The 27,452-nt window shown below is 58.7% G+C and overlaps 1 protein-coding gene across 21 annotated transcripts in view; it reads left to right on the forward strand.

Annotated features, from left to right (window-relative positions):
* Positions 1–27,452, forward strand: part of MYO7A (myosin VIIA) — an 89,694-nt gene that overhangs the window by 46,262 nt on the left and 15,980 nt on the right. For 11 of the 21 annotated variants that reach the window (XM_084974607.1, XM_084974605.1, XM_084974608.1 and 8 more), the window contains 20 exon segments: positions 2,352–2,489; positions 4,381–4,539; positions 4,959–5,051; positions 8,291–8,385; positions 9,714–9,798; positions 10,339–10,557; positions 11,032–11,139; positions 12,168–12,377; positions 12,744–12,947; positions 13,199–13,375; positions 13,816–13,905; positions 15,204–15,331; positions 17,835–17,961; positions 19,100–19,219; positions 19,741–19,914; positions 20,782–21,009; positions 22,126–22,296; positions 24,410–24,527; positions 25,442–25,568; positions 27,275–27,444. In XM_084974607.1, the coding sequence (XP_084830733.1) occupies positions 2,352–2,489; positions 4,381–4,539; positions 4,959–5,051; positions 8,291–8,385; positions 9,714–9,798; positions 10,339–10,557; positions 11,032–11,139; positions 12,168–12,377; positions 12,744–12,947; positions 13,199–13,375; positions 13,816–13,905; positions 15,204–15,331; positions 17,835–17,961; positions 19,100–19,219; positions 19,741–19,914; positions 20,782–21,009; positions 22,126–22,296; positions 24,410–24,527; positions 25,442–25,568; positions 27,275–27,444 (2,941 nt within the window). 21 annotated transcript variants of the gene reach the window in all.

The raw sequence follows: 27,452 nt of genomic DNA on the forward strand, positions 1-27,452 counted from the left end.
GCTGGAAGTAACTGGGACCAGATCCCGTGCGACATCGCTGGTCCTTACAAGGACCTTGGCATTCATGCTGAGTGAACTGGGGCTCCATCGAGGGTTTTGAGCTGGTTGAGGGAGGGAGAGACACGACGGGATTTGTGTTGTCACAGCCTCCCTCAGGCTGCTGTGTGGAGAGGGGAGTGCAGGGTGATATGGAGTGTTGGGGACAGAAGCGGGCAGGCCAGTTTGGAGGTTATTGTAATAATGGGAGAGGCATTCAGGTGGCCTGGTCCAGGCTGACCGTGGAGGAAGTGCTAAGAAGGGGCAGATTCTGGATCCATTTTGGAGGGAGAACCAGGAAGATTTGCTGGCGTCTTGGATATGAGAGGAGTTGGGCGTGGATCCTAGATGTGTGGCCTGAGCAGCAGGTGGATGGACAGTTTCTGGGAGCCCATGGATCCTAGCAACCAGTTCAGCACCACTTCAGTTCGGCGGTGTGTTGTTGGCTGTTGCTGTGACCAGCCCTGGGAGCAGCAGTAAATGAGGGAGACCTTGCGGGGCTCACAGCCCAAGACAAAGACAGACAGAAAGGGGACATTCCAGCCCACTGATGGAAACCAAAGAGGGGTGTGTGTTAGGTTCGTGTGTGTTGTGCATGCTTTGTGTGCTGTGCGTATTGTGCATACATGCTACGTGTGCAGGTATGCTCCATAAGTGTGTCTGTGTGTGCATGTGTGTGTGTTGTGGGTATGGATATGAGTCTGTGTGTGCTGTATGTGGTGGTGAGATGTGTATACATTTGTGTGCTCTGCGTGGTGTGTGTGTGTTATGTGTATGTGGCTGTGTATGCACCTGTAGGTGGTTTCTGTGTTGTGTGTCAGTGTGTGTCTGTGGTGTTGTGTTTGTGTATATATGTGTCTGATGTGTCTGTGTGTATATTTGCGTGCTGTGTGTGTTATGTGTCTGTGTGTCTGTCCGTACTGTGTGTGTGTGTTATGTGTACGGATGTGGGCTGTGTATATACACACCTGCTCCTAGCACGTCCTCTGTATCTGGGGGTAGAGCCCAACGTGGATGGCTTCACCCAGCGCCACTGCTGGGTCAGGTTCTGGGGCGGCCGTGGGGGCCACGGAGCTGACGATCACCCTACCTCAGTGCAAAAATACTCCACAGCTTCTCTTGGCAAAATCCAAGAATATATTCCAAATGAAACCAAAGTGGAAAACACGGCACATTTCTGAATAGCAGGCATTTGCTGTTTCTTGGCAAGTTTTGTTTCACTCCTGGGACGACTGGGCTAAAGTTAATGCCTCTTCCTCCCCCAACATACCTCCCAAGCTACACCTGCATCCCTGCTTTTTGGTGCTACAGGATATCAGATAAAATGACGACTTATTTACAGGAGAAAATCTTACAATAATCAAAATCACACAAAAAAATTCTTGCCCCAAGAAAGTGCAAGGAAAACCGTAACATCAAAACGCTTTGGGATGGAATCTGGTTTCTAGGTCCAGTTTCTCAGTATTTGTTGGAGATGTTGTGCTTCCCGTTTGTTTGCTGCTCAGGTCTTTGGCCAGCACCCCACCTCATTTCACAGTATTCTGAGAGGGGGACCCCAACCGGATAGGAAGGTGCAGTGGGTTGCTGGCCGGTTCACCCAGAGAGCGGCTGGTGGAGCGCAGACCCCTTGGGCCTTGGTGCTGGAGGGTGGCCAGAGGCCAACTGTGTGTCTTAGGAGGCTGATCGGGGTCTGCCCCGCCCACCTGCCAATGACCCCTAGTCCCCACCCCGGGGGGAGGGCAGAGGGTGCAGGTAGCACCCAGGCCCTCTCCCGTTGCCTTTTACGGAGATGGGCTCTTGCAACCCCATCCACTAAATAGATGGCGCTGTTCCCAGTTAGGAAACAGGCTCAGCGCTGCTCAGTGACCTGCCTGAAATCACAAGGCCAGGCGGTGTGGAGACAGGCTTTGAATTTAGGTCGAACCGTTCTCTAGTGGAGACCCCCATCCTCCTGAGGTGACGGGTCTGGTTACTCCTGTAAACTGGGGAGGGAGGCGGGAGACTCAGGGGCTGCCTCTTGCCAGAGTCATTCAGCACCAAGGCGGGAGCCAGAGCTCCCAGTCCCTTGCAGGGCGCTCCTGGGCCCCCCGGGGTTGGGGAGGTTCCCCAAGTGGGGATGCGTCCAGGGTCCAAGCTCCAGCCCAGACCAGGCGGGTCACGGGAAACCCCACGTGGCTCTCTCGCTTCCCTGGGCGGCTCTTCCTCAGCCCTGACCCATTGACCTCCGCTCCCTCGTCCCTTCCGTCCCTGTCCCTTCCCGAGGGCTGCAGGGGCGCGGGCCGGCCCCTCCCATCGCCGTGGTCCACCCCCCACAGGGCGCCGAGACCAGGAAGCGGTCGCCCACACTGAGCAGCCAGTTCAAGCGGTCGCTGGAGCTGCTGATGCGCACGCTGGGCGCCTGCCAGCCCTTCTTCGTGCGCTGCATCAAGCCCAACGAGTTCAAGAAGCCCATGGTGAGCAGCGCTGGCCGCAGCGAGGCAGCGGAGGCAGCTGGGGCCCGCGTTGGGTGGGGGGCCCGCCTGGGGGGCGGGCGCGGCCGGCCGAGGAGGGCAGGGTGGGCTGGGCCCCTTGGGACTTTGTCCTCTGGGGAGAGACAGGGCCCCTGAGGGTCTTGCGGAGCAAAGTTCCTGTTTACCAAGGCTGCACGTGCCTTGGAAAGAACCTGGACTCTCGTGCTGCATGCACGCAGGTTCAAGTCTGGGCTCTGCGATCTTGACGCTGGGTGACTATAGACAAGTCACTTTATCCCCTCATACCTCAGTTTCCTCATAGATGGAGACAGGACCCCTTATCCCCACCTCCTGGGTGTATTCCATGCAGTCATGCATGCGGACTGCCAGGCACCTAGGAAGGTGCTCAGTTAATGGCAGCTGTGGCTCTTGCTGCAGCCTGGACTTTGCAAGCCCCCCTTCCTTTGGTCCAGCCAATTAGCACCTCTTGCTGGAAGGTTTCCTGGATTCTGCTGACTGGTGGGGAACATTCTCGTTTTTGACTTGGCTGAATAACATCTGCTGAGCCCTTTCTGTGTGCCGGGCCCAGGCCAGATTGGCTCTCCACAGCCCCGTTCAACCTTCCCAAAAGCCCTGAAGCCTTTATGGTACCTTTATTCCAGGAGCAGGACCAGAGGCTCAGGGAGGTGAAGGGGTCTGAGACTGCAGAGCTGGGAGCCTGCCCCCCCCCCCCCCGCTAGGAGCCCCTCTCCTTCCACATCTCTGGGAGCTGTTGTTTATCCCAGAGACCGGAGGGGAGGCCCAGGGGAAGCTGGGGCCTCGGGAGGGGCGGAAGGCGGGAGGCCAGCGCTGGGCCAGGGAAAGTGCCTGCAGGGAGAGGAAACAGGTGGCGGAAGCTAGCCTTCCGCGTGCTAGCCCTGTCCCTTGCCTGGAAACTTTCCCCAGAGTGGGCTGGCCAGTCCTCCTGCCCCTCAGGATGGGGTTGCAGGGGGCATGAGGGTCAAAGGGGTCCAGGGAGCTCCCCTCTAAGGCAGGAGACCCAGGGGACCGAGGCTGGGACTCTGCCGTTGGGGGGCATCTCCCCTGCTCTCAGATGCCTCCAGAACCTTCTTTGGGCCCAGACCCCAGCATCTGTGGCCTGGACCTTGGCAGCAAGTCCTCCTCCCTGGGTCTCCTGGCTCCCGGCCTTTGGTTTCCCTTCTCTGGTCCCCTTCCCCGCTGCAGTGAGAGACACGGGTCTCAAACACAGGTCTGATGCGGTCACTCCCTGCTGCCTCCCTAGCCTGGCCTCTGAGGCGTTCCCCAGCCCTGCTGCTGTCCCCAAGATGACTGTGCCAATTAGAAAAATGTATCTCTTCCTTAAGGAAGGCTCTTTACTGTCAGTAGCCGGAAAGTTGTCTGAATGACTATAAATCTAAGATGCCTGTAGCATGAAGGGCGCCCCCTGGGGTTGTACAAGGCACTCACCCCCCCGCACAACATAATCCTGGCATGGAGCAGCCTCCTCTGTTGCTATAAAGTCCCTTAATGTGTCCTGCGTTTTTAGGCTCTGTCGCCTCTGCGCACGCTTGCCCCTCCAGTACCCTCTCTCCTGTTTGGGTGAGAGCAAACACCACCTGCTCCCTAAAGCCCCCTCGCGATGCCCCAAGGGGAATTAAGCCATCTCTCCTCCGGGCACTCAGAGAGATGTTCAGCTCACCCTGCGCCAACTCATGCTCCTTTCGTGCTACTCCATGGGTTTGACCTGCAGCCCGGATGGTCCCCCCCTTGCTGCTCCTCTGCTGTGTGGCTTTGGCCTCTCTGGGCCTTCGTTTGGGGCTGCGAAGACACAGAGCTGGGCTGGCCTCCCCTCAGGGGCCTCCGGCACTGACGCCCCTGGCTCTGGGCCCGGCAGCTGTTCGACCGGCACCTGTGTGTGCGCCAGCTGCGGTACTCCGGGATGATGGAGACCATCCGCATCCGCCGGGCCGGCTACCCCATCCGCTACAGCTTCGTGGAGTTCGTGGAGCGGTACCGAGTGCTGCTGCCCGGCGTGAAGCCAGCCTACAAGCAGGTGCAGGGCTGGGGGCCTAGGCGCTGGGAGGGAGGGTCCCAGCTCCGGGCTGGGCAGAAGCTCCAGGCTTCTCACTGGGACAGGGCGCTGGCCATGACGTCAGCGCGGCCTCAGGCAGGCAGGCACGGAGTGCATCAGAGAACCGCCGTCACCAGGCTCGGCTGGCTTGGACCTCACACGTGTGGTGTAATGGACATGACCAGGGCTGCCAAGGGCACCCTGGTGGTTGGCTCTAGGGGAGGTTTGGCAGTCATGGGGCCAAGCTATGGAGAAGAGTGAGGGTCGGGAGAGGCAGGACCCGGCTGGGGCCACTCAGTCAGGTGCAGAGCTGGCGCAAGAGCCCCGCTTCCCAGCCTTGGGAGGGACACCAGGTGGCCTTCCCACCGGCAGGGCCACCCATTCTCTCGTGCATCCCCCAGGATGACCTGCGGGGGACATGTCAGCGCATGGCCGAGGCTGTGCTGGGCACCCACGATGACTGGCAGATAGGCAAAACCAAGATTTTTCTGAAGGTGAGCACGGCCTCTGATTGCAGCTGTCTCGGTGGGGTGGGGGTGGGGCCGTGAACGCCCTGTGACAGTGGGAACGGGTCCAAGGGGGCCTCTGTAGAGGAGTCGCTGCACCTAACGGGGCCAGGGCTGGGCCTTTGCCATCCTTCTGCCCAGCGGCTGTGGCCGGAAGGGGCAGGCGTGAGGTAAGGAAGGCCTCCTGGGTGGTGGAGAGGCAGTGGGTTTCTGAGAGCATCTGTGACCTAGGGGTTGGCTCAGAGCTGTGACCGTGGGTGAGCAAACTGCAGGCCAGAGACGGGCTTACCACGGAGGCCTGGATTCAGTCCTGACCCTGTGGCTGTCTGCTCTAGGAATGTGGGCAGGTCCCTGACCCTTTCTGAGCCTCACTTTCCTAGCTGTACAGTGGGATGTGCCTGTGGTGGTGCAGATGGAGGGGGTGGGGGGCTCTTGAGTGTATCTTTGGGTCCTGCCTGCGATTTTCTGCCAGGCAAGGTTCATCCTGGGCAGTGGTCAGCCGTGTGCCACCCACTTAGCTCTCTGTGGGCGCCCGGGGCTCTCTGGCTCCCACCACAGCTGGGGCAGGACCTTGAGAGCTGGGCGGTTGGGAGTGGGTGGGGGCAGGGCTGGGAGCAGGAAGCCGGGCTCGGGGAGTCCTGGCCTTGGGACAGAGCGTGCAGGAGCTGGCGGAGGCGGGATGGCTACAGCAGGGACACTGTGACCTCTGGCTTCCCCAATTCCATTTCTGCTGTTGTAGGTTCCTGGCTGTCCTGGGGGATGGGGCCAGGCTCCTTCCTCTGGCATGGGGTGGGGCCCGGGCAGCCCAGGACAGCTGCAGAGGGGGACACAGGGAGCCAGGGCTGAGCTAGAGGAAGTCCCGTGCTTGTCTAATTCTTTCCTGGCTGAGGGGCCTGGGCCAGTGCCTTCGTCTCCGCATCAGGAAAATGGGTTGACGGTCCCCTGCCTGTGCGCCTCACAGCTGTTGCCCGGAAAGCATGTTCTGTGTCCCGTGAGGTAGAATTATTTTGCCCATGTCAGTCTCAGTGCGTAGAAGCGAAGAGCCTGAGGTCAGGAGCTGACCTGGAGCGGAGACTGGGTCTCCTAGGTTCTGATGCCCAGCCCACGTGGGTAAGGGAGGGAAGGCACGTAGCACGATGGCATCTAGTGCCAAAGGCCTCCCAGGACCGTCATTGTCTGCATCCTTCAGAAATGGGCAGTGAGGGAGTTCCCACTGTGGCTCAGCAGTAACGAACCTGACCAATATCCATGAAGATGAGGGTTCGATCCCTGGCCCTGCTCAGTGGGTTAAGGATCTGGCATTGCCGTGAGCTGCAGTGTGGGTGGCAGACGTGACCTGGATCCTGTGTTGCTGTGGTTGTGGCGTAGGCTGGCAGCTGCAGCTCTGATTCAACTCCTAGACGAGGAACTTCCATATGCCTCCGGCGTGGCCCTATAAAGAGAGAGAAAAAAAGAAAGAAATGGGCAGGGGTTTCCAGACCCCAGATGTCAACCCTCATTCATTCAGTCATTCATTCAATCACTCATTCAGAAAGCCTTAGCTGAGCAGCCCCTCCGGGCCAAGCCCTGTCCCCAAGTAAGGTGTCTTGTGATTATTTGACAGATATGGCTTCCTCACCAGACTCAGCCTCCCCAGGCCAGGGCGCGGGTCTGCTTGGTTCACTGTGGCCCCACTCCAGCGCTTAGCAGAGGGCCGGCACGTGGAGACCTTTGATTTGTGTTTTGAACAAACCCTGAAGTTTTGTTCAGCCAGAGTGAGGGTTGGGGGCTCGGGGGTGAGGATGAGAGAAACCTGGAGAAGGGGGCGGGGCCTGGTGATGGACGGTCCAGGTGCCAGGGGAGGAGGCGAGGGGGTGGGCGAGGGTGGGGGGGAGGGGGAGGGCCTGGGTCATCACTGTAAGATCTGTCCTGGAGGGAGGACCAAGGGGGCAGTAACAGAGGGCAGGAGACTGGTGAGGAGGCTGCTTCTAAGGTTCTGGAGAGAAATGACCCTGAACCCAGGTCCGAGGCTGAGGTGATAGAGACCTCTAGAAGAGCCAGGCCTGGGGTAGAGATGGCACAGGGATGAAGCCAGTGTGTGTATGTGTGGGGCCTCCTGACTCCAGCCAGTCAAATTAGGCTCCTCCCACCCAGGTCCTTGGAAATGGCTCCAGCCAGTCAAATTAGGCTCCTCCCACCCAGGTCCTTGGAAATGGCTCCAGCCAGTCAAATTAGGCTCCTCCCACCCAGGTCCTTGGGAAAGGCTCCAGCCAAATTAGGCTCCTCCCACCCAGGTCCTTGGGAAGGCTCCAGCCAGTCAAATTAGGCTCCTCCCACCCAGGTCCTTGGAAATGGCTCCAGCCAGTCAAATTAGGCTCCTCCCACCCAGGTCCTTGGGAAAGGCTCCAGCCAGTCAAATTCGGCTCCTCCCACCCAGGTCCTTGGGAAGGCTCCAGCCAGTCAAATTAGGCTCCTCCCACCCAGGTCCTTGGGAAAGGCTCCAGCCAGTCAAATTAGGCTCCTCCCACCCAGGTCCTTGGGAAGGCTCCAGCCAGTCAAATTAGGCTCCTCCCACCCAGGTCCTTGGGAAGGCTCCAGCCAGTCAAATTAGGCTCCTCCCACCCAGGTCCTTGGGAAGGCTCCAGCCAGTCAAATTAGGCTCCTCCCACCCAGGTCCTCGGGAAAGGCTCCAGCCAGTCAAATTAGGCTCCTCCCACCCAGGTCCTTGGGAAGGCTCCAGCCAGTCAAATTAGGCTCCTCCCACCCAGGTCCTTGGGAAGGCTCCAGCCAGTCAAATTAGGCTCCTCCCACCCAGGTCCTTGGGAAAGGCTCCAGCCAGTCAAATTAGGCTCCTCCCACCCAGGTCCTTGGGAAGGCTCCAGCCAGTCAAATTAGGCTCCTCCCACCCAGGTCCTTGGGAAGGCTCCAGCCAGTCAAATTAGGCTCCTCCCACCCAGGTCCTTGGGAAAGGCTCCAGCCAGTCAAATTAGGCTCCTCCCACCAGGTTTCTGGGAAAGACTCCAGCCAGTCAAATTAGGGTCTGAGAAACGGCCACAGCAGTACCTGTGTGTACTAATGGCTGCAGGAGGCTCCCCCCTGGGGGCCAGAGCAGGGCTGGCAGCCTTTGAGGCCCAGCTGAGCCCTGAGCCTACACTCTGAGTGGAGGAAGAGGGGGCCCACCAGGGGCAGCCCCAGCCTTGGGGCTGGAGGGGTGAGTGGGGGCGCCCCTCAGGAGCTCTGCCCTCCAGGACCACCATGACATGCTGCTGGAGGTGGAGCGGGACAAGGCCATCACCGACAGAGTCATCCTCCTCCAGAAGGTCATCCGGGGCTTCAAAGACAGGTTTGTGCCCGGACCAGGTCCCCCACCTCAGCCCACACACGTGCGTGTGCATGTGCTGGGCTCACCGCTGTTTCTCCCCCGTGAACACTGGGAATGAACCCCCATGTACACAATAGAAACAAGCACACACATGCATAGCATACACACTTGTTCATGCGCACATGGATGTACACACAGACACATAATTTTTTTTTAATTTATATAATTTTTTTTATTTTCCCACTGTACAGCAAGGGGGTCAGGTTATCCTTACATGTATACATTACAATTACATTTTTTCCCCCACCCTTTCTTCTGTTGCAACATGAGTATCTAGACAAAGTTCTCAATGCTATTCAGCAGGATCTCCTTGTAAATCTATTCTAAGTTGCAGACACATAATTTACACAGACCCGGCGGTGCCCCCCTCGCTGGGGGAGCACGGTACCCTCTCCTACGCACAGGCCCGCAGACGTTGGTACACGAGGCACACACGTGGATACTCTGTGGGTCTCAGATGTCTGGTGAAATTTCCCAAATTGAGATTTTGTAAATTACAAAATGCGTCCCGTATCCCACTTAAGGGGCATGTGAGCAGTTGTGACAATTCACAGATGCACCGGGCCGCCTTGACTGTGATCCAGGCTCCACAGGATTCCACAGCCCGCCCGTCTTGCAGTTCCTCTGGTCGCACCCTCCCTCCCTCTCTCCATCCACCCGTCTGTCCACCCCCTCCCACGGCTGTGCTCTCGTTAGGGTGTGTGCTTCCATGTGTTGGCTCCCTGGCTCACACACGCTGGTGTGGCCATGCTTCACTCCTCCCTGATTTACTTCTGTGTTCAGGAGACACCTGCTGTCTGTTGTGTGTCTTTGTCCTCCATCAGGTCAAAGATGACTGTCACATCCTGGTGTGCACAGGGGAGCGGCATGGTGCTCCCCCAGTCAGAAGACCAGGCCTCTAGCCCCGACCTCATCCAGTCTGTTTCCTCATCTATAATTAAGGGAGTTAGACTATCAATTATAAGTGATGTTTATAGTATCCAAAGCTTTTAATCTTTATTTTATATACTGATTACTCATACATTTATTTACAAATAACCCTCTGAATGCTCACCTTTTCGGGCTTATGTGAGAAGCCTAGGAAGCAGGCAGGGCAGGTATTATTTTGCCCATTTTACAGATGAGGAAGCTGAGGCTCAGAGAAGTCACATATGCCTTGGCCCAAGGTTGGGGAGCCAGGGAGACCCAGAGCTGGGACTCAGCCCTGCGCCCTTGATTCCAAACCCCACCTGGACCCCGGCGCCGATTCTCTGCTCTGAGATGCTTCTGCATCACGCTGCTGTTCTCAGGTCTAACTTCCTGAAGCTGAAGAATGCTGCCACGCTGATCCAGAGGCACTGGCGGGGCCACAACTGCAGGAGGAATTATGGGCTGGTGAGGAACTCTGGGTCTGTTTCACCATGAGGCCTTTGAACCTGGTTCTGTTGCCACAGCAGCAGGACTTAGCTCTCTGTGGGACCTGGCTGGCCTCCCGCCAGCCACTTGCATTCCTCCAGCCCAAAGTCCAAGCCTGGTTCTTCTGGTGCTCCCTGTCTGGTTTGCTGCATTTGTGCTTTTCTTCGGGAATGTCTTGGTGGGTTGTGAGCCCCTGAGTTCTTTGAGACCTCAGGGGGGGCCAGGAGCGGGTGTGTCACATGGACCCCCATGAAGCAGGTGTGCTGCAGCCTGGCCGTGGGGCTAAGGAGGCTGACAGAAAGGAGGCTGGCCCCTGGTCTGAGGATGGGGGTCCCTGGTGGGTAGTCCCCATCTCAGGAGAAGCCAAGGCCACTCCTTGGGAATCTTGATTGGCGAGGAGACTGCTGGGCCTTGGGGGCACAGTGCTGGATGGAAAGCGGAGCCCGGGGCGGTGACCTCCGTGGGCAGGGTTGGTATGGAGTCAGGGCAGCAGCTCTGAGCTGGCAGCCGTCCTTGCAGATGCGGTTGGGCTTCCTGCGGCTGCAGGCCCTGCACCGCTCCCGGAAGCTGCACCAGCAGTACCGCCTGGCCCGCCGGCGCATCATCGAGTTCCAGGCCCGCTGCCGAGCCTACCTGGTGCGCAAGGCCTTCCGCCATCGCCTCTGGGCCGTGATCACCGTGCAGGCCTACGCCCGGGGCATGATCGCCCGCAGGCTGCACCGGCGCCTCAGGGCCGAGGTGAGGGTCCCGGGTCCACAGCACCCACGGCTCTGAGCCCTGTGACTCCTATATCCTCTGAAGGGCACTGCTCCACCTCAGGTAGACAGACTGCCCCCGAATCTGGCCTGGCCATGGCGGGTTTGGGGGCATGTAGGGCTCTACCTTCTCTGAGGAAGGCGCAAGTCAGGACCCCTCATTTCCCACCTCTGGGCCAAGGCCAGGGTGGGGGGCCCAGTCCTGTTGAATCTTGGGGAAGCCAAGGTCAGCCTGCTCTGGCTTTGGATCAATGGTGCCCCCACTGCCTATGAGGCCTGCAGAATTTCTGTCTATGAGACCTGCCTCAGTTTCCCTCTCTGTCAGATTCTTTGGCAAAGTCGCTCCCCTGTCTCAGAGCTCAGCCAGGGTCAGGTGGGGTTGAGCTGGCGAGAAGCAGAGTGATGGCCACATGCAGTTCGGGGCTCACTCTGCTGCCGCTGCCCCCCCCTCCCCCAGTACCTGCGGCGCCTGGAGGCTGAGAAGATGCGGCTGGCGGAGGAGGAGAAGCTCCGGAAGGAAATGAGTGCCAAGAAGGCCAAGGAGGAGGCCGAACGCAAGCATCAGGTGTGCTGGGGAGGGGCTGGCTCCTTAGACACCCAGGTGCCGTCTTGGCAGCTCTCAGCCAACAGTGTCTGTCGATCCTCCGTCCATGCCATCTGCCTTCATTTGTGTGCGGGGTGCCTGTCCTGTGCCGGCCAGGCCAGGGGACTGTGGCTCCAGAGTGCATGGCTCCAGGGACGCAGCAGGGAGATGACACAGGATAAAAAGTCTGAGCCCACGGAACCTCAGCCACGCGTGGCTACTGAGCACTTGAAAGGGCAAAGTGCAAACTACGCACTAAGTTTTGAAGACTCGGTTGAAAAAAAGGAATATAAAAATATCTCAGTACTTTTAAAAATGTATTAATTCTGGAGTTTCCATTGTGGCTCAGCGGTTCATGAGCCCAGCTAGTATCCATGAGTATGCAGGTTTGATCCCTGGCCTCGCTCAGTGGGTTAAGGATCTGGCATTGCTGTGAGCCGTGGTGTAGGTCAAAGACTTGGCTTGGATCCCGCGTTGCTGTGGCTGTGGCATTGGCCTGCGGCTACAGCTCTGGTTGGACCCCTAGCCTGGGAACCTCCATATGCCATCTTGAGATAGTACTTTGGGAATATTGGGTTAAATGAAATACATTATTAAAATTGACCTCACCTACTTTTTAAAAAACTATTTTAAACGTAGCCATTATATACATGGCGAGCATTGTATTTCTATTGGACAGCGCTGGTCGAGAGCCTCCACCCAGTGGCTCTGGGATTTCTGGGTTGGTGTGGTCCCCTCCAGCCGGGCAGGCATGAGGAGGCTTCCTGGAGGAGGTGGCCCCAGCTGAGGGCAGGTGGTATTACTCTCTGGGCTTGTTCTGAGCCATCTCTGTGGCTCAGTGCCCGGCATTTGTCTGTGCTGGGCTGCGAGGGCAGAGCAGGGCATGCTGCAGGGTGGAGAGGTGGCCAGGAGGGCCTCTTGGAGGTTGGGGCTCTGGCCTGGCTGCTGCAGGGGCTCCAGGCTCCCCCGGAGGACTTGCTCCCTGACGCTGCATCACCCCCACCTCGCAGGAGCGCCTGGCCCAGCTGGCCCGCGAGGATGCAGAGCGGGAGCTCAAGGAGAAGGAGGAGGCTCGGCGGAAGAAGGAGCTTCTGGAGCAGATGGAGAGGGCCCGCCACGAGCCTGTCAATCACTCGGACATGGTGGACAAGATGTTTGGCTTCCTGGGGACTTCGGGTGGCCTGCCAGGCCAGGAGGGCCAGGCACCTAGTGGCTTTGAGGTACCAGGCAGGGGGAAGGGGCTGGGGTGGGCCCCAGTGTGGTGGCCTTCCCTGCTCTTAAAGTCTCTCTGGTCCCCCTCTGAGCAGAGGGCAGCCGTGATAACCGGGGTCAGGGGCCGCAGTCCCAGGCCCCGTGCAGCCACCACCCTGCCATGTGACCTTAGGCCAGTCACTGTCATTGCCATTCACAAACCTTTATTCATTCGTCTATTAATGACCTCCCACGTGCTGGGCTTTGGGGAGCAAACAGGGTGAACAGAGCCCTCTACTCGTGGAGGAAGACCTGGCCCCTCACAGACAGGTTGAGGGATCACGGCCCCGCCCCGGGTTGGCCCCCAAGGCAGGGAACCCCTGTCGTCCCCCCAGGACCTGGAGCGGGGACGGAGGGAGATGGTGGAGGAGGACCTGGACGCGGCCCTGCCCCTGCCCGACGAGGACGAGGAGGACCTCTCCGAGTATAAATTCGCCAAGTTCGCTGCCACCTACTTCCAGGGCACAACCACGCACACCTACACCCGGCGGCCACTCAAGCAGCCGCTGCTGTACCACGACGATGAGGGCGACCAGCTGGTGAGGGCTGGGGCTGTGGTGGCAGCGTGGGTGCTGCGCGGCTGGGCCCCTGGTGCGCAGGGACCAGGGCTGACTGTTGCCCGTGCGCGCGCATGTGCCCAGCCTGGGGCCGGGCCACCGGGCCAGGTGCCAAGGACAGCTCAGAGGTCCTCCCGAGGGGCTCTCCCGCCTGGCCCCAGCCCTGGATCCCTCTGACGGCTGTAGCCGCGTCCGGCGCCCGGACTTTCTGACTGGTGTCACTCTGTCCCCAGGCGGCGCTGGCGGTGTGGATCACTATTCTCCGGTTCATGGGGGACCTCCCTGAGCCCAAGTACCACACGGCCATGAGTGACGGCAGCGAGAAGATTCCTGTCATGACCAAGATTTACGAGACCCTGGGCAAGAAGACGTACAAGAGGGAGCTGCAGGCCCTGCAGGGCGAGGGCGAGGTGAGTCCCAGGCGCCCTTGGCCGAGGTCTCTCCCGGGCCATCCCCGGCCTTAGGGTCCTCAGGAGAAAGAGTGTCCTAAAATTTGCCTCTGCCTCACCTCCCCAAGCCCTGTCCTCCCCTCTCTACTTGTGGGAACAAATGAGTGAGCAGTTTCGAAACTGTAAAGTGCGGACCACGATTGAGGCCCCAGCGGGGCAGACAGGCCTTGCAGTCCGCGCCAGCCTCAGGGTTGGCTGGTTGAGAAGGGGTGGGCAGGTTACTAGATGTTTCTAGATCTCCGTTTTCCCATTGGTCACTTCCCAGGTGGGGTTGAGGGTGGGGAAGGGGGGTTATACGTTGTAAACTTTAGTGCGGAGGTGAGACAGTTCCAGCCACGTTGTCAGCTGCTCTTGTCCTTACCGGAACCCGTTGCTTGACCCTGACCCCTGTTTGTCTGCAGGCCCAGCTCCCCGAGGGGCAGAAGAAGAGCAGCGTGAGGCACAAGCTGGTGCACTTGACCCTGAAGAAGAAGTCCAAACTGACAGAGGAGGTCAGAGCAGACGCTGCATGGCCTTGGCAGCCCAGGCTGGGGCGAGGCTGGGCTCGGGACCCATGGGGGTGGGAGTGGACCCTGCCTGTTCTCGGGGTGCTGGACGGCTGGCAGAACAGCACTAGGTGTCATCAGGCAGACGTGATGTGAGGAAGAGGGAGGTGTGCTCAGGCTGGAGCCAGTCAGAGGCTTCCCAGAGGAGGGGACACGACAGCTGCGGGGGCTGGGGTGGCAGATGGCGAGAGGGAGGGCGTTTCCTGCCAGGATGTGGACCTGTTGCCTTTGATCCTGGGGCCTTTTTGCCCGTGAGAATTTTCTGTAGGATTAAGAGCGCTCATGGGGCAGCAGTGCTATTGATTTCTTTGAATTAATTCATTCAGTCACCTTGTGCTTTTCTGAGCACTGTCCTGGCCCCGTGCTCCAGGATTGTCCAGTGGGAAGGACAGGCAGACACACACTAAGGCATGTGCAGGGTAGGGGCCGGGCTTCTCCAGGCCCCTGCTTTTGTGTATACGGGTCCCTCTGCCTAACATTCCTCTTTTCTCCTCTCTGTCTGGGGGTCACCTCCTCCAGGAAGCCTTCCCCTCTACAGCAGAGTCAGGCTGCACCTCGGGGTCTTCCATAGCCTGTGCTGCCTCTGCCCTCATTGTATTCCCCACCTGAGGCTCAACTCCAGGCTTGTAGCTACGTAGCCCCCGATTTGAATCCCAGCTCTGTCGCTCGGGATCCAAGGCACCCAGGAAAGAACATGCCTGCAGCGGGCTCCCAGGGCGATGGCGTGAGGTGGTGGCTGTGGGGGCGGAGCAGACGCGAGGACCTCCCACTCAGTCTGTCTGCTCACCCACTGTGTGTCTCTGGGCAGAGTGCCAGGCTGGCACTGTGGGCTCTGTGGGACCAGAGAGGAGAAACACATCTGTGTGAATCCGGGCCTGAGGCTGGTCACACAGGGGCCAGGGCATTAGTGATGGGTGATGATGAGCAGGAGCTTGGAACCTGGTGTCCTCTGGGTTCCAAGAGGGTGCGTGGCCCATCAGGAGTCAGAGAAGCAGGTGCCTGTCCTGGCTGAGGGGACTTCGCTGGGGGGTGGACGTCACGGAGGCTGCAGAGGAGCCTTATCCCCGGAAGTGGGTGGCACAGGGCCAGTGCTCTCTGGCTCTGTTCTGCACAGGGCGGGGTGTATGCCAGTGGCAAGGAGCCAGCTCCCTGGCCACTCCCAGGAGTCAGTTCTTCAGGGGAGCAGGCAGACTCCGGCAGGTGGCAGGGCCCTGGTCAAGTCATGATCAAGCCCTGTCCCCAAGGTGACCAAGAGACTGCATGACGGGGAGTCCACGGTGCAGGGCAACAGCATGCTGGAGGACCGGCCCACCTCCAACTTGGAGAAGCTGCATTTCATCATTGGCAACGGCATCCTGCGACCAGGACTCCGGTCAGTGCCTGAGGGGCAGGGGTGCAGGGAGGGGGAGGCATCCTGCTCTTCCTGGAGTGCAGCCTGGAAAGGCTCTTGGTGGCTGAGTGGTGGCCCTGTCACCTTAGCAACAGATTAAGCCAAGCAGGCCTGTGTTGAGCTCTTCTGCTGGCTGGTTGTGTGACCTTGGTAGAGTGAATTCATCTCTGCAGTCATCCGTGTCTTCATTTGTAAAGATGGAATAATAATGGTACCTGCCTCAGAGTTCCCTGGTCGCTCAGCAGGTTAAGGACCTGGGTGTTGTCACTGCTGTGGTGTAGGGTCAGTCCGTGACCTGGGAACTTCTGCATGCCGTGGGCACAGCCTCTCCCCCGCAAAAGTACCTACCTCATAGGCTTGTGGACAGAAAAAACAATGAAAATGTGTGACATAGGACCTCCATAGCAGGCACTCTGTAACCAGTAGCTGCTGTTATCCTTATCTGAGATGCGCTTCCTGCTGTAACTCCATCCCTGCCAGCATTTTCTTTTTTTTTTTTTTTTTTTTTTTTTTTTTTGTCTTTTTGCTATTTCTTGGGCCGTTCCCGCGGCATATGGAGGTTCCCAGGCTAGGGGTCAAATCAGAGCTGTAGCCACCAGCCTACGCCAGAGCCACAGCAATGTAGGATCTGAGCTGCGTCTGCAACCTACACCACAGCTCACGGCAACGCCGGATCGTTAACCCACTGAGCAAGGGCAGGGACCGAACCCGCAACCTCATGCTTCCTAGTCGGATTCGTTAACCACTGCGCCACGATGGGAACTCCCCTGCCAGCATTTTCAATGCACCTGACCCAGGCTTATGGTCAAGGTTACTGTGGTCAGCCTGCCTGGGATCCTGCAAATGCTTCCTTCCCCACTCAGGCTCAGGAGAGGCCCCTGCTCAGGTCTCTGGGGTGTTGGGGAGGAGCTGGATGATCCATGACCTTTCAGGAGCAATTAAGGAATCAACTCCGCTGTGTCAGTGGAGGGAGAACGGGACTTTCTCTGAGAACTCCACCTGCACGGGATGGCCGGTTAGGAGAGCTGATCCCAGGAACTGTGTATGCTGGCTGGGAGGACAGCGGGATGGGGCGGGTGCTGAGGTCACGTGCCATTTTACCCACGGGAGACCTGAGGTCTGGAGGGGGAGAGACTTGCCCAAGGTCACCGGCCTCCCTTTCATTGCTCTTGAGGCCAGCTGCTATCATACCGGAGATGGTCTCAGCATCCGGGGCCACCTGCCTCCGGGAAGGAAAGGTAGCTGCCCAAGGTATGTTTAAGGGGCAAGATTTGCCTCCCAGTTATCTCACCATCAGCCCTAAAATAGTCGCTTCTAGAGAAGACAGAGCCCTGGACCAAGTCAGAAGGCTGGGGTGCCGACTCCCTGAGGGCTAAGGCTCCACGGCTAAGGATGAGTCTACATTTGACTTAAAGGACTGTTCCTTGTTGTAAGGTTTTGCCTTTCCTACTTTTTGGATATGAAATTACCTGTTTCAGAAAATGATTATGATACAGTGGGCAGGTGCTGCGTATGCGGTGTGTTTTAAATGCCCTTATTTATCATAAGAATAAGTTAGCAACTTCCAGAATTTCTTTTGAAGTTGTATTGGTCCGTGAGCTCTCAAGATTGGGGAGCCAGTGAGTGAGGACGTCCCCCTCTTCCCGCTCAGGCTGGTCCTTCAGAGGAAAGAGCGGCAGGGAGTGCCCCCTGGTGGCCACTTTGCCATGGTGGGTCTCGCTCTGCTCTTGGCCCTGAACAGGTGGGCAGCATTGTACTCACTGCAGCTGGGCTGGCATCTATAGGGGTTTGCTGTGCTAGGCACTGTGCCAGGTGCTTTATAGGCTTTGGCTTATTGTTATGCACAGAAGTCCTAGAAGGAAGGTGCTATCATTTCCCTTTAAAATGAAAACAAAACAAAAAACTTCATGGCTTTAATCTAAGGAGTAACATGCAGCCACTGAAATATTCAAACATTTTGGAAGTATATCAAGAGAAAGTTAAAGTCCCTACCCATTGCATCTCCCGGAGAAACTCCCCAGATGTTTTTCCTATTTCTGCTCTGCCATTTGCTATTCGTAGAGATTGGGCTGCTGCCGTGACTGTGGGCTGGGCTCAGAGGTGACCTCACCGTTCCGGCCACGCAGCTGGGTGAGGGATGAGGCTGGGGTGGAGCCTGTGCTTCTCATCAGAGTGGTCCCCCGTGACCGTGACCGCTGTGTCCAGGAGCAGGGGGCCCACCACCCTCGGGACCATGGGGTCCCAGCCGCAGACTCTGGATTGGAATCGGGAACATGCTTCATGCCTGATGAAGCTGTCTCCAAGGCCAGGCCCTTCCCCGTGGCCCCAGACCCGGGCTCAGCCTTCCCCACCTGGCCCCACTCTGCCTCCTCCCGCGGGGGGGGTCTCTGGCAGGTGGGTGAGCACACGCTAAGCCACACCTGCTGCTGGGAGGGGCAGGGCTTCTCTCTGAGGCATCTTCCTTCCTGGCACCCCGCCCACCTAGGGACGAGATCTACTGCCAGATCAGCAAGCAGCTCACTCACAATCCCTCCAAGAGCAGCTATGCCCGGGGCTGGATCCTCGTGTCTCTCTGCGTGGGCTGCTTCGCCCCCTCTGAGAAGTTCGTTAAGGTAGGGGATGCATTTGGCCTCCAGAGGTGGGAAGGGGAGCTGAGCCTGGTCGCTGGCATTGAGGGGCAGAGCACGGGGGAAGAGACCCAGAGGGGCTTGGCAATAAGGCCTCCCCTCCTCCCAGGCACCCCCCCCCCCACCTCCCTGTACCTCCCTGAGCCCCATTTTATCTACGGGGCGCTGGATGGAATCATGGCATCTCCTGGGCCTCCCACGGGCTTATCTGAAGCACTTCAGTTCATCTCAGGCCACTTTCTTGATGCTCCTTGGTGCCAGGCCTTGGAGTAAGGCGGAGGCAGAGCAGGCGACAGCACGACCAACCCAGCTGGTCAGCTCTGGGAAGGGGGAAGTGTTTGCCTGGTCAGGAGGGGTCGGGGAGGTGGACCCTGGAGGTAGAGGAGTCAAGCTGGGTGAAGGGGATGTGGTGTGTGGGGTGAGGCAGGAGGTGCAGCTGAGACTAGAGAGGGCCAGATTGTGGCCTGTGCCGCGGTGAGGCACGTGGACCTGATCTGGAGAGCGAAGGAGCGTGGATGGAATTGCTTTGAGGAGCAGATGCTGAATGTGGGCAGAAGGACCAGAGGCAGGAGAGCTGGCAAGGCTGCTCTGTGGGTCCAGGTGGTGCTCCCTGGGGTCCCTGGACCCTTGAATCAATAGAGGTTGATGAGAGGCCAGATGAGAAAATCAGACAAGGCTTTATTGGAGCTCACGCTGCAGCGCAAGGGCACGAGAACACGCAACAGGTGGCCTTGCTCGCTCTCGGAGGAGGGCGGGCTCGTTCCCTAAGTGAGGGGAGGGTGGCGGCCGAGTGGTCGGTGGGGCAGGAGGGGTGGCTTAGGCGGTGCGCCCACCCCTTGGTGGTGCTGTGGGGGATCGTGGGCAGTGGCCTGCTTTTGTTCCCAGCCCCTGGGAAGTGGCAGTTGGCTTGTGGCCTTTCTGTATCTCATTGTTCGTTATTATCCCCCCTGCACGTGCGGGCGGCTGTTTTTAGTCCCTTTTGGGTTCTTTTTTTCTGTTGGTCAAGGAGATGTTTGCCCAGGTGCAAGCCCTCTGGAAAAGGGTCCCCAGTCCCAGCCTAGCTCAGGCGGGGTCCCTGAGGGAGGCTGGCGTGCGGTACCCTCAGCGGGTCCTCTGTCCATAGTACCTGCGGAACTTCATCCACGGGGGGCCACCTGGCTACGCCCCCTACTGTGAGGAGCGGCTCAGAAGGACCTTCGTCAATGGGACACGGACACAGCCGCCCAGCTGGCTGGAGCTGCAGGTGCGGCCCCCAGCCCCACCCGGGCGGGCGTGTGTGTGTGTGGCCAGTGCCCCAGAAACATTCCCAGCTTTGGGTTCTGTGATGCTTCAAGCACCTGCCCTGCTGTTCTGGGATCTCAGGCCTGGAACAGGAAGCCTTCATGGATGATTGACTCCCATCTGCTGGCTTTATGGTCAGAGTGACTTGGGCAGCGGGGTTTCCTCTGTGTCTCCGTGGCTTCGTCTGCAACATGGCACTAAAGATAATTTCACAGGCTCTTGTGATGGTTATGTGATGAGAGGGCAGAAACGTCTGCCATGTGGCAAAGCCCGATGGCCCCGCCCTCGGGCCCCAACTCAAGGACACTGAAGGCCCTTTCCGGGTGGGGAGCACAGCAGGGCTCCCTGGATGCCTGTGACCAGGGACAGGCCCTGCACTGTGGGATGCTGGGGTCCGAGGGCTCCAACCCCACAGGGAGCTGGGAGCCTGGAGGGAGCGAGCTGTGGTGAAGGATTCCCACAAACCTTCCGGGTCACTTTCAGGCCACCAAGTCCAAGAAGCCCATCATGTTGCCTGTGACATTCATGGACGGGACCACCAAGACCCTGCTGACAGACTCGGCGACCACGGCCAGGGAGCTCTGCAATGCGCTGGCCGACAAGATCTCGCTCAATGACCGCTTCGGGTTCTCGCTCTACGTCGCCCTGTTTGACAAGGTGAGGCCAGCCCTGGAGCCTTGCCCCTGGACCACCCACCCGCTGCTGCCCCAGTGCTGCCACCTCCTGGCTCAGCTGCCCTCACGCAGTTACGGGTCCTCCAGGGCCTCAGTTTCCTCCTCTGGAAACCAGTGGTAACCCTGGCTCTGCCCCGACTCCTTAGGGGCACGGAGGTGCTGAGCATCTAAAGAGAACCCCGACAGTCCAAGTGAGATGGAGATCCGGGGCTCATTTCAGCCATCCGGGCCCAGGTGGATTCAACCCTCTGCTAGTGACAGAGAAGGAACATGGGAGAGAGACCTACCTGTGCCATGGGGCACAGCCACTGGCCCCCTGAGAGTCGTTTCCCCACTTGCAAAGGGACTTGTGATTATGTATCACGGCTCCGTGGTGGTTCCCTTTCACTCGTTACTGACCGCCTAGAGAGTGGGCCTCTGGGGGGCACCTGGGCTTGGAGCTTTCTCTGCTGAGCTGGGCCCCGGGGGTGGGTGATTTTGTGTCCACACCCAGCAGAGGGCTCCCCCACCCCCTACTCCAGCAGGTCCAACAATAGAAACACATCTGGTGCCATTTGTCTGGATTTTTCTTACCAGCAGGTCACCTCTGGGTTTTTGGCAGTCATTTGTCCATCAGAGTTTCACAAAAGGCTTACCCTAGGAAATGGGCCCTGGCATGTGGTATGCCAGCTCAGAGCCCATGTGGGGGGGTCCAGGGATCTCGTGCTGGTCTGCCTCCTGGGTGACCTGGCCCGGCCTGTCCCCTCTTTGAGCCTTGATTTCCATCCCAACGAGAACAGTTGGTGGCTTGGTGTAGTCCTTCCCTGCCTGCTCACCCTTCTGCTGGGTGACTCCAACCCTGTGCCCATAGGTGTCCTCCCTGGGCAGTGGCAGTGACCACGTCATGGACGCCATCTCCCAGTGTGAGCAGTATGCCAAGGAGCAGGGTGCCCAGGAGCGCAACGCCCCGTGGAGGCTCTTTTTCCGCAAAGAGGTCTTCACGCCTTGGCACAACCCCTCGGAAGACAGCGTGGCCACCAACCTCATCTACCAGCAGGTGGTGCGAGGGGTCAAGTTTGGGGAGTACCGGTGTGAGAAGGTGAGTGAGGGCTAATTTTCTGGCCGAGCTTGCTTGCTTTCTGAATTCGGCTGAGCGCTGCTGTCCGGGACTCACCCCCGGCCAAGGTGGAGGTTGGCTTCGCCTGCGTGCCACACCACCTGGGAGCAAGGGCTTTGCCGAGTAGCCTGAATCTGGTTAGCGGAGGTTTCCCTGCGGTGCGGCGTGGCACAGAGGACGGGCTGCAGTGTTCTGACTTAGTCTAGAAGACTCTACTCTCAAGGAGTCAGAGATCTACTCATTTAGACTGGAGTTCGCACGTGTCTCCTTCGATCTCCTGAGGACAGGAATCGATGTGGTGGTTTGGCTTTTGGTGGCGAAGACGTTTCCGTGATGTTTCCGGGTCTGTTGGTGATTATGACGGAGGGATGAGGATGACGGAAATGAAGGGAAGGGGAGGGGTGGTGGGGGCACTGGCGGTGGTGATGGTGTTGGGGATGTGGGGGTGAGGAGGGTAGTGGTTTTGGTGTTGGTGAGCTGATATGCAGCAGAATATATTAGCACAATTCCAGAGTGCATTGAACTAGGTGAAAAACATCGGCTGCCTCCAAGGTGCCCAAGAGCCTTTCTCTATTGTCCCTGCTGCCAGAGCCCTGGGGAGCCCCAGGCAGGCGTCACTGGGGCTGCCATGCACCAGCCTCAGGTAGGAAAGGGGCAAATGCTCAGAGCCCATCTGGCTCTCTACAGCCTTGGCTGTATCGCCCACCGCTTGTTCAGTATCTTGATTATTCTCGGTGGTGTAGCCATGGTAATGGAGGTAGCCATGGCGATGCATCCCCCTCCTCTGACAGTCTCCGGTGGTACCCAGGCCCCCATTCTCCAGGGCAGACCCCTCTCACCAGGCTGAGAATGTAGTGGCTGACCCATTACTGCTGGGACCATGTGCCCCTGGAAAGCTCTGTGCTGGTGCTGAGGGGACCCAGGAGAAGGGGTGTGTGGCCTTGTGCTTGGGGAGCTCATGGTTCCACCAAGCAGCTGGGAGCTTGGAGAGTCGGGGAGAGCACAGGGTCTGGGAGCTATAGGAGCAGGGCCTGGGGGGCTTTGGTGGCCCGGAGGGGTTCCCCAGAGGGAGCGCGAATGGGCTCTCCCCGCGTCTAGGAGGATGACCTGGCCGAGCTGGCCTCCCAGCAGTACTTTGTGGACTACGGCTCCGAGATGATCCTGGAGCGCCTCCTGAACCTCGTGCCCACCTACATCCCCGACCGCGAGATCACGCCCCTGAGGACGCTGGAGAAGTGGGCCCAGCTGGCCATTGCTGCCCACAAGAAGGTAGGCAGGCCGGGGTCCTGAGGGAGGGGCAGGGACCTGAGAAATCAGAGGGGTCGCAGCTCTCACCTGATGTCTGTCTGTCTATGGGGCTGGAGGGACAGGACAGCAGCCTTGACCTCCTGCCTCCCAGCAGCCTTTCTGCACCGTGGATATCGGTTCACTTGGGTTCTCTGCCCTCTGCTCTGGACTGGGCGCCAGGGACACAGATGGATCAGATCCAGCCCCGTGGCCTCATGGGGGAAACCAAGGATCCATGGGTCCTGGGGTTGCAGCTCCTAGCTGCAGCTCAGGAGGGCTGATGGAGGCGTGCTGGAGAAAGTGCCCCTTCCGTCTGCCTTCTAAGAGCTCCGGGCCAACTTCCTGCCCATAACTAGCCCCTCTAAGCTGAGGGGCCCACCCCAAGTGGAGCAGCGTGGGCCTGGTGGGGGTGGGGGACCCTGCCTGCTGGAGGGGCCCCACGAGCCTCCCCAGCTCCAGGCCCCAGTTGTTTAAGAGCAGACTCATCTTTGCACATGAGTTTTCAAGGGCTCCCAGTTCAGTGATCTCTTGTCCCCTACACCCCGCGGCCTCTCCCCTAACCCACAAGCCCTGCGGTCTATTCCCCTGAGCACTTCCCCGTCCCTGGTGAGCTGCCCACAGGGGTCCCCCTCTACCTGAACCTGCACCCCCTCTGCTTCTGGGCCTGGCTCACCCCAAGGACCTCCCGCCCCCCCCCCCAGCCCTCTCCAGAAGAGATGTGCGTTCCCCCCCACCCCCCTCTGCATCTCTGTGCTTGGCGACCTCCTCTCCCGCACCCCTCACCCCCCATCAGCTGCTGAAGCCCATCCATTCCAGCCGGCAGCTCCAGCCTCCGCCCCCACCTCTGCCCCTCTGCCTGCCCTGAGCCTCCTGGGGGTTCACTGCCAAGGTGCACGTGGCATGTTCTGGGTTGGGTGCCGTTGTTCACAAATTCCTCTTGTTTGGGGCACTTGCGGTGTTCCAGGCACTGCACCAGGCCCTGGAGACACAGCTGTGAGCAGAACAGATGTGCTTTGGGCCCTCCCAGAGCCCATGACCGAGCTCGCTGGGTCTCCCTGTTGGCCCGCAGTGCCCCGGCCTGTGCATCCCAGAGCCCTGGGCCAGGCCGTGTAGAGTGGGCAGGTGTGAATTGGCATGATTATTAGGGTCAGCCAGGGAAAAGCATTTTATTTTCACATCTTTTCACGCTCTCAGAAAAGTTGCAAGTTACAAAAACTAGACCTACTGTGTACAGCGCACACTTCGCCCCGACTCACCGGTTATTATCTTTGTCCCTTAGTTGCTTTATGGTTTCCTCTGTCTGTGCACACACATGCTGTTTTTTTCTGAGCCTCTTGAGATCGGGTTGAGGCCCTGAGCCCCTTACCCCTGAGTACTCGCTGCTCCTAGGACGGCCCGCGTGCCGACACACATGAGTCTTTATCTGTGTTTGTGTTCGGAGCTGCTCAAAGCCATGAGTGCATTCTGGTCTGTCCAGTTCTACTCTAACTCCACCCAGGTCTTGGCAAAGCCCAGTGGGATCTTTTTAGATGATGGAACATCCATACTTGGGTGTCCCACCGGGAGCTTCGTGTCGTCTCCCCGCCGCTCTTGCCCCGTCCAGGCTGCAGCCTTCCCCACCCCGCATTCTTCTGACTCCCAGGTTCACCTGTCAGTTTCCATGGAAAGCCCAGTCTCGCAGTGGCTGGTGGCCTTGCCCATGCTTCCGTCTGACCTGGCTCCCTTCCCGCCTCCCGCTCCCTTTCCTGGTTGGGTCTGGCCACCTCCCACAGCACCCCCCCCACCCCCCAAATTAGCCATTCACATTCTTGTTGCCCAAACGCTCCCCTTTGTGCTGGGATGATGGGCGTTCCTGTCACTTTGCTGAATCGGGTGCCCCCTGGTGGGGGGACCCATATGTCTCCAGTAAGTGCTTCCTGGGCAATTGATGGAAGGAGAGGAACACAGAGAGATGGGGAGGCTGTGGGCGGGGGTGAGGCCACGGTGCACGGGAGGACACGGTAGCCCACTTCTGGCTTTGGGACAGGGACATTTGATTTCCACACAGAGCTCATGCCATGTCTTTTGTCCCCTGTCCTGGCCTGTCTCCGTCCAGGGGATTTATGCCCAGAGGAGAACTGATGCCCAGAAGGTCAAAGAGGATGTGGTCAATTATGCCCGCTTCAAGTGGCCCTTGCTCTTCTCCAGATTTTACGAAGCCTACAAGTTCTCAGGTACCTCCTATCCCTCCTGCCTCCCGCCCCTGCCTCCGTGGCCTGTTCTGTCCAGGTCGGTGTGCTGAGCGGGTCCTGTCTCCTTGCAGTCTGCGTCGAAGGTACTTGGCAACACACTGGGTTTTGTGATCATTAAAGCACCTACTGTGTACAGAAGAGGGTGGCCCAGAGCACAGGCTGGGCCGACCCTGCGAAGCTGAGAGTGGACGTGGCCGACACAGACCCAGACAGGCCCTTTGCTCAGCCATCCTCAGGCTGTCAGTACCAGGCATCTGCTCCATGCCAGGCCTGGTGCTGGTGCCAGGCTTCAAAAACCACCAAATATCAGGCCAGGCCGAACCTTGGGGCTCAGTGTAACCCCTCCCTATGTTCCACTACACTGCAGGGTGGAGACTTACCCCAGGCTGCACAGACCAGTGGCAGGGATGGGGCTCAAACCCAGTTCCTTTATTCTTTTTTTTTTTTTTCTTTTTAGGGCCACACCCGCAGCATATGGAGGTTCCCAGACTAGGAGTCGAATTGGAGCTACAGCTGCCAGCCTACACCACAGTCCCAGCAACGCCAGATCCGAGCCGCAACTGCGACCTATACCACAGCTTGCGGCAATGCTGGATCCTTAACCCACGGAGTGATGCTGGGGATTTGAACCTGCAACCTCATGATTCCTAGTCAGATTCATTTTCACTGCGCCACGACGGGAACTCCCAGTTCTCTTACTCAATGCTTTTTTTTCCTACCACACCTGGGGTTTTGGCCCCAGAGGAGATTGTGTTCTCGGAGCCTTAGTTTTCACATCCGTAAAATGGACATTAACATAGCCCACCCTGGCGAGCTCCCTGGTGGTCATGAGAACTGGGAGGGACTGGGCCTGGGAGTGGGCAGGCGCCCTCTCAGTGCCTCTGTCTCTGCCCCAGGCCCCAGCCTCCCCAAGAATGATGTCATCGTGGCCGTCAACTGGACGGGCGTCTACTTCGTGGATGAGCAGGAGCAGGTGCTTCTGGAACTGTCCTTTCCCGAGATCATGGCCGTGTCCAGCAGCAGGTCAGTCCAACCCCCACAGCCCACTTGAGTGCCAGGCGGGGACTTGTCCGAAGCTGCACAAAGACCAGTGGCAAAGAGGGGACTCGAACTCAGGATCTTGATCCAACCCTTTCTGAAGTGAGCAGGGGCAGACAGAGACACAGCCAGATGGGGAAGGAGACGGCTCCCGGGGCTTCGCTGTGGGTCATACAGGGCCTTTGGGAGAAGTCTCGACCTCACAGAGGACATGACCGAGGTGCAGAGACACGCGGTGGCCTGTTGTGGTCGCGTGTGATTGAGCAGTCCGTGCTGCACCCTGCAGACCCGTCAGGCACCTTCCTTCTAATGGGGCGGGAGGCGCATTACAGCACCTTCTCGGTAGTTCTGTGCTGGGCATGGGTGGTTAGCAGGCCAGTCAGGGACAGTGGAGCGTGTACCAAAAGAGCTGGCCCGGGATTCGGGGGCCTGCGTGGGACCTCCATGTCTTTGTCCCTAAAATAGAGGCCCTGACGTTCCTTCAGCCGCAGTGGTGAGAAACTGACGCAGTAATCCATGGGAGAGCGCTCTGTGAATTGACAAAGGCAGTGCACAGGGGAGCAGGTTCTAGAATGGGCTGGCATTCTCGGCAGTGCCCTCCCCGCATCTGGGGCTGATAGGAGTGTCTCTGGGCTGTGTCCGATGTACACCAGGGTTGGGTCATGTCCAGCTCTGAATGCAGAGGTGACAAGATCATCCTTGTCCTCTTGCAGCTTCACTCGAGAGGGGAGGTGGACATCGAATAAGCCTTTTTTTTTTTTTTTTTTTTTTGCTATTTCTTGGGCCTCTCTCATGGCATATGGAGGTTCCCAGGCCAGGGGTCGAATCGGAGCTGTAGCCACCGGCCTACGCCAGAGCCACAGCAATGCAGGATCCGAGCTGCGTCTGCGACCTACACCACAGCTCACAGCAACGCTGGATCCTTAACCCACTGAGCAAGGGCAGGGACTGAACCCGCAACCTCATGGTTCCTAGTCGGATTCGTTAACCACTGCGCCACGACGGGAACTCCCCCCCCCCCTTTTTTTTTTTGGTCTGTTTGCCTTTTCTGGGATCGCTTCTGCAGCATATGGAGGTTCCCAGGCTAGGGGTCTAATCAGAGCTGTAGCTGCCAGCCTACGTCTAACCCCAGTTAGGGTAACCCTAACTCTAACCCACAGCAACACGGCATCCAAGCCGCATCTGTGACCCACACCGCACGGCAACGCCAGATCCCTAGCCCACTGAGCAAGGCAAGGCCAGGGATCGAACCCACAACCTCATGGTTCCTAGTTGGATCCGTTAACCACTCAGCCATGACAGGAACTCCGAATAAGCCATTTTAAAATAGGGACCAGCATGCTGAGGGCTGTGACAGGCAGGGAGGGCTTCCTGGAGGAAGTGGTATCTAGGCTGAGACCTAAAGGGTGAGTAGGAGTTAGACAGCGACGGGGAAGTGAGCTCCCCCTGCTGGCCTCCAACCGGGTGTGACTTTGGCCCTGCCATGTCTGGCCCAGGCTGAGCTGTGTCTGCCCTCAGCCTGCCTGGGCCAGCCTCTCCGTGGCCACATCTGACTGGGTGGCCTTGGTGTCCTTCAGGCAGTGCCGTGTCTCGCTCTCGCTGGGCTGCTCTGACCTGGGCTGTGCTGCACCTCACGCGGGCTGGGCAGGACTGACCCCGGCTGGGCCCTGTTCTTCGTGTTGGTCCTGCAGGGGAGCGAACCTGGTAGCCCCCAGCTTCACGCTGGCCACCATCAAGGGGGACGAGTACACCTTCACCTCCAGCAACGCCGAGGACATCCGTGACCTGGTGGTCACCTTCCTGGAGGGGCTTCGAAAGAGGTCTAAGTACGTGGTGGCCCTGCAGGACAACCCCAACCCTGGTGAGTGG

This window comes from Sus scrofa, chromosome 9, assembly GCF_054392235.1.
Source record: "Sus scrofa isolate SSC_HxYL_T2T_F1_AM1 chromosome 9, Sscrofa_HxYL_maternal_Yorkshire_Landrace_v2.0, whole genome shotgun sequence".
Lineage (NCBI taxonomy): Eukaryota > Metazoa > Chordata > Mammalia > Artiodactyla > Suidae > Sus > Sus scrofa.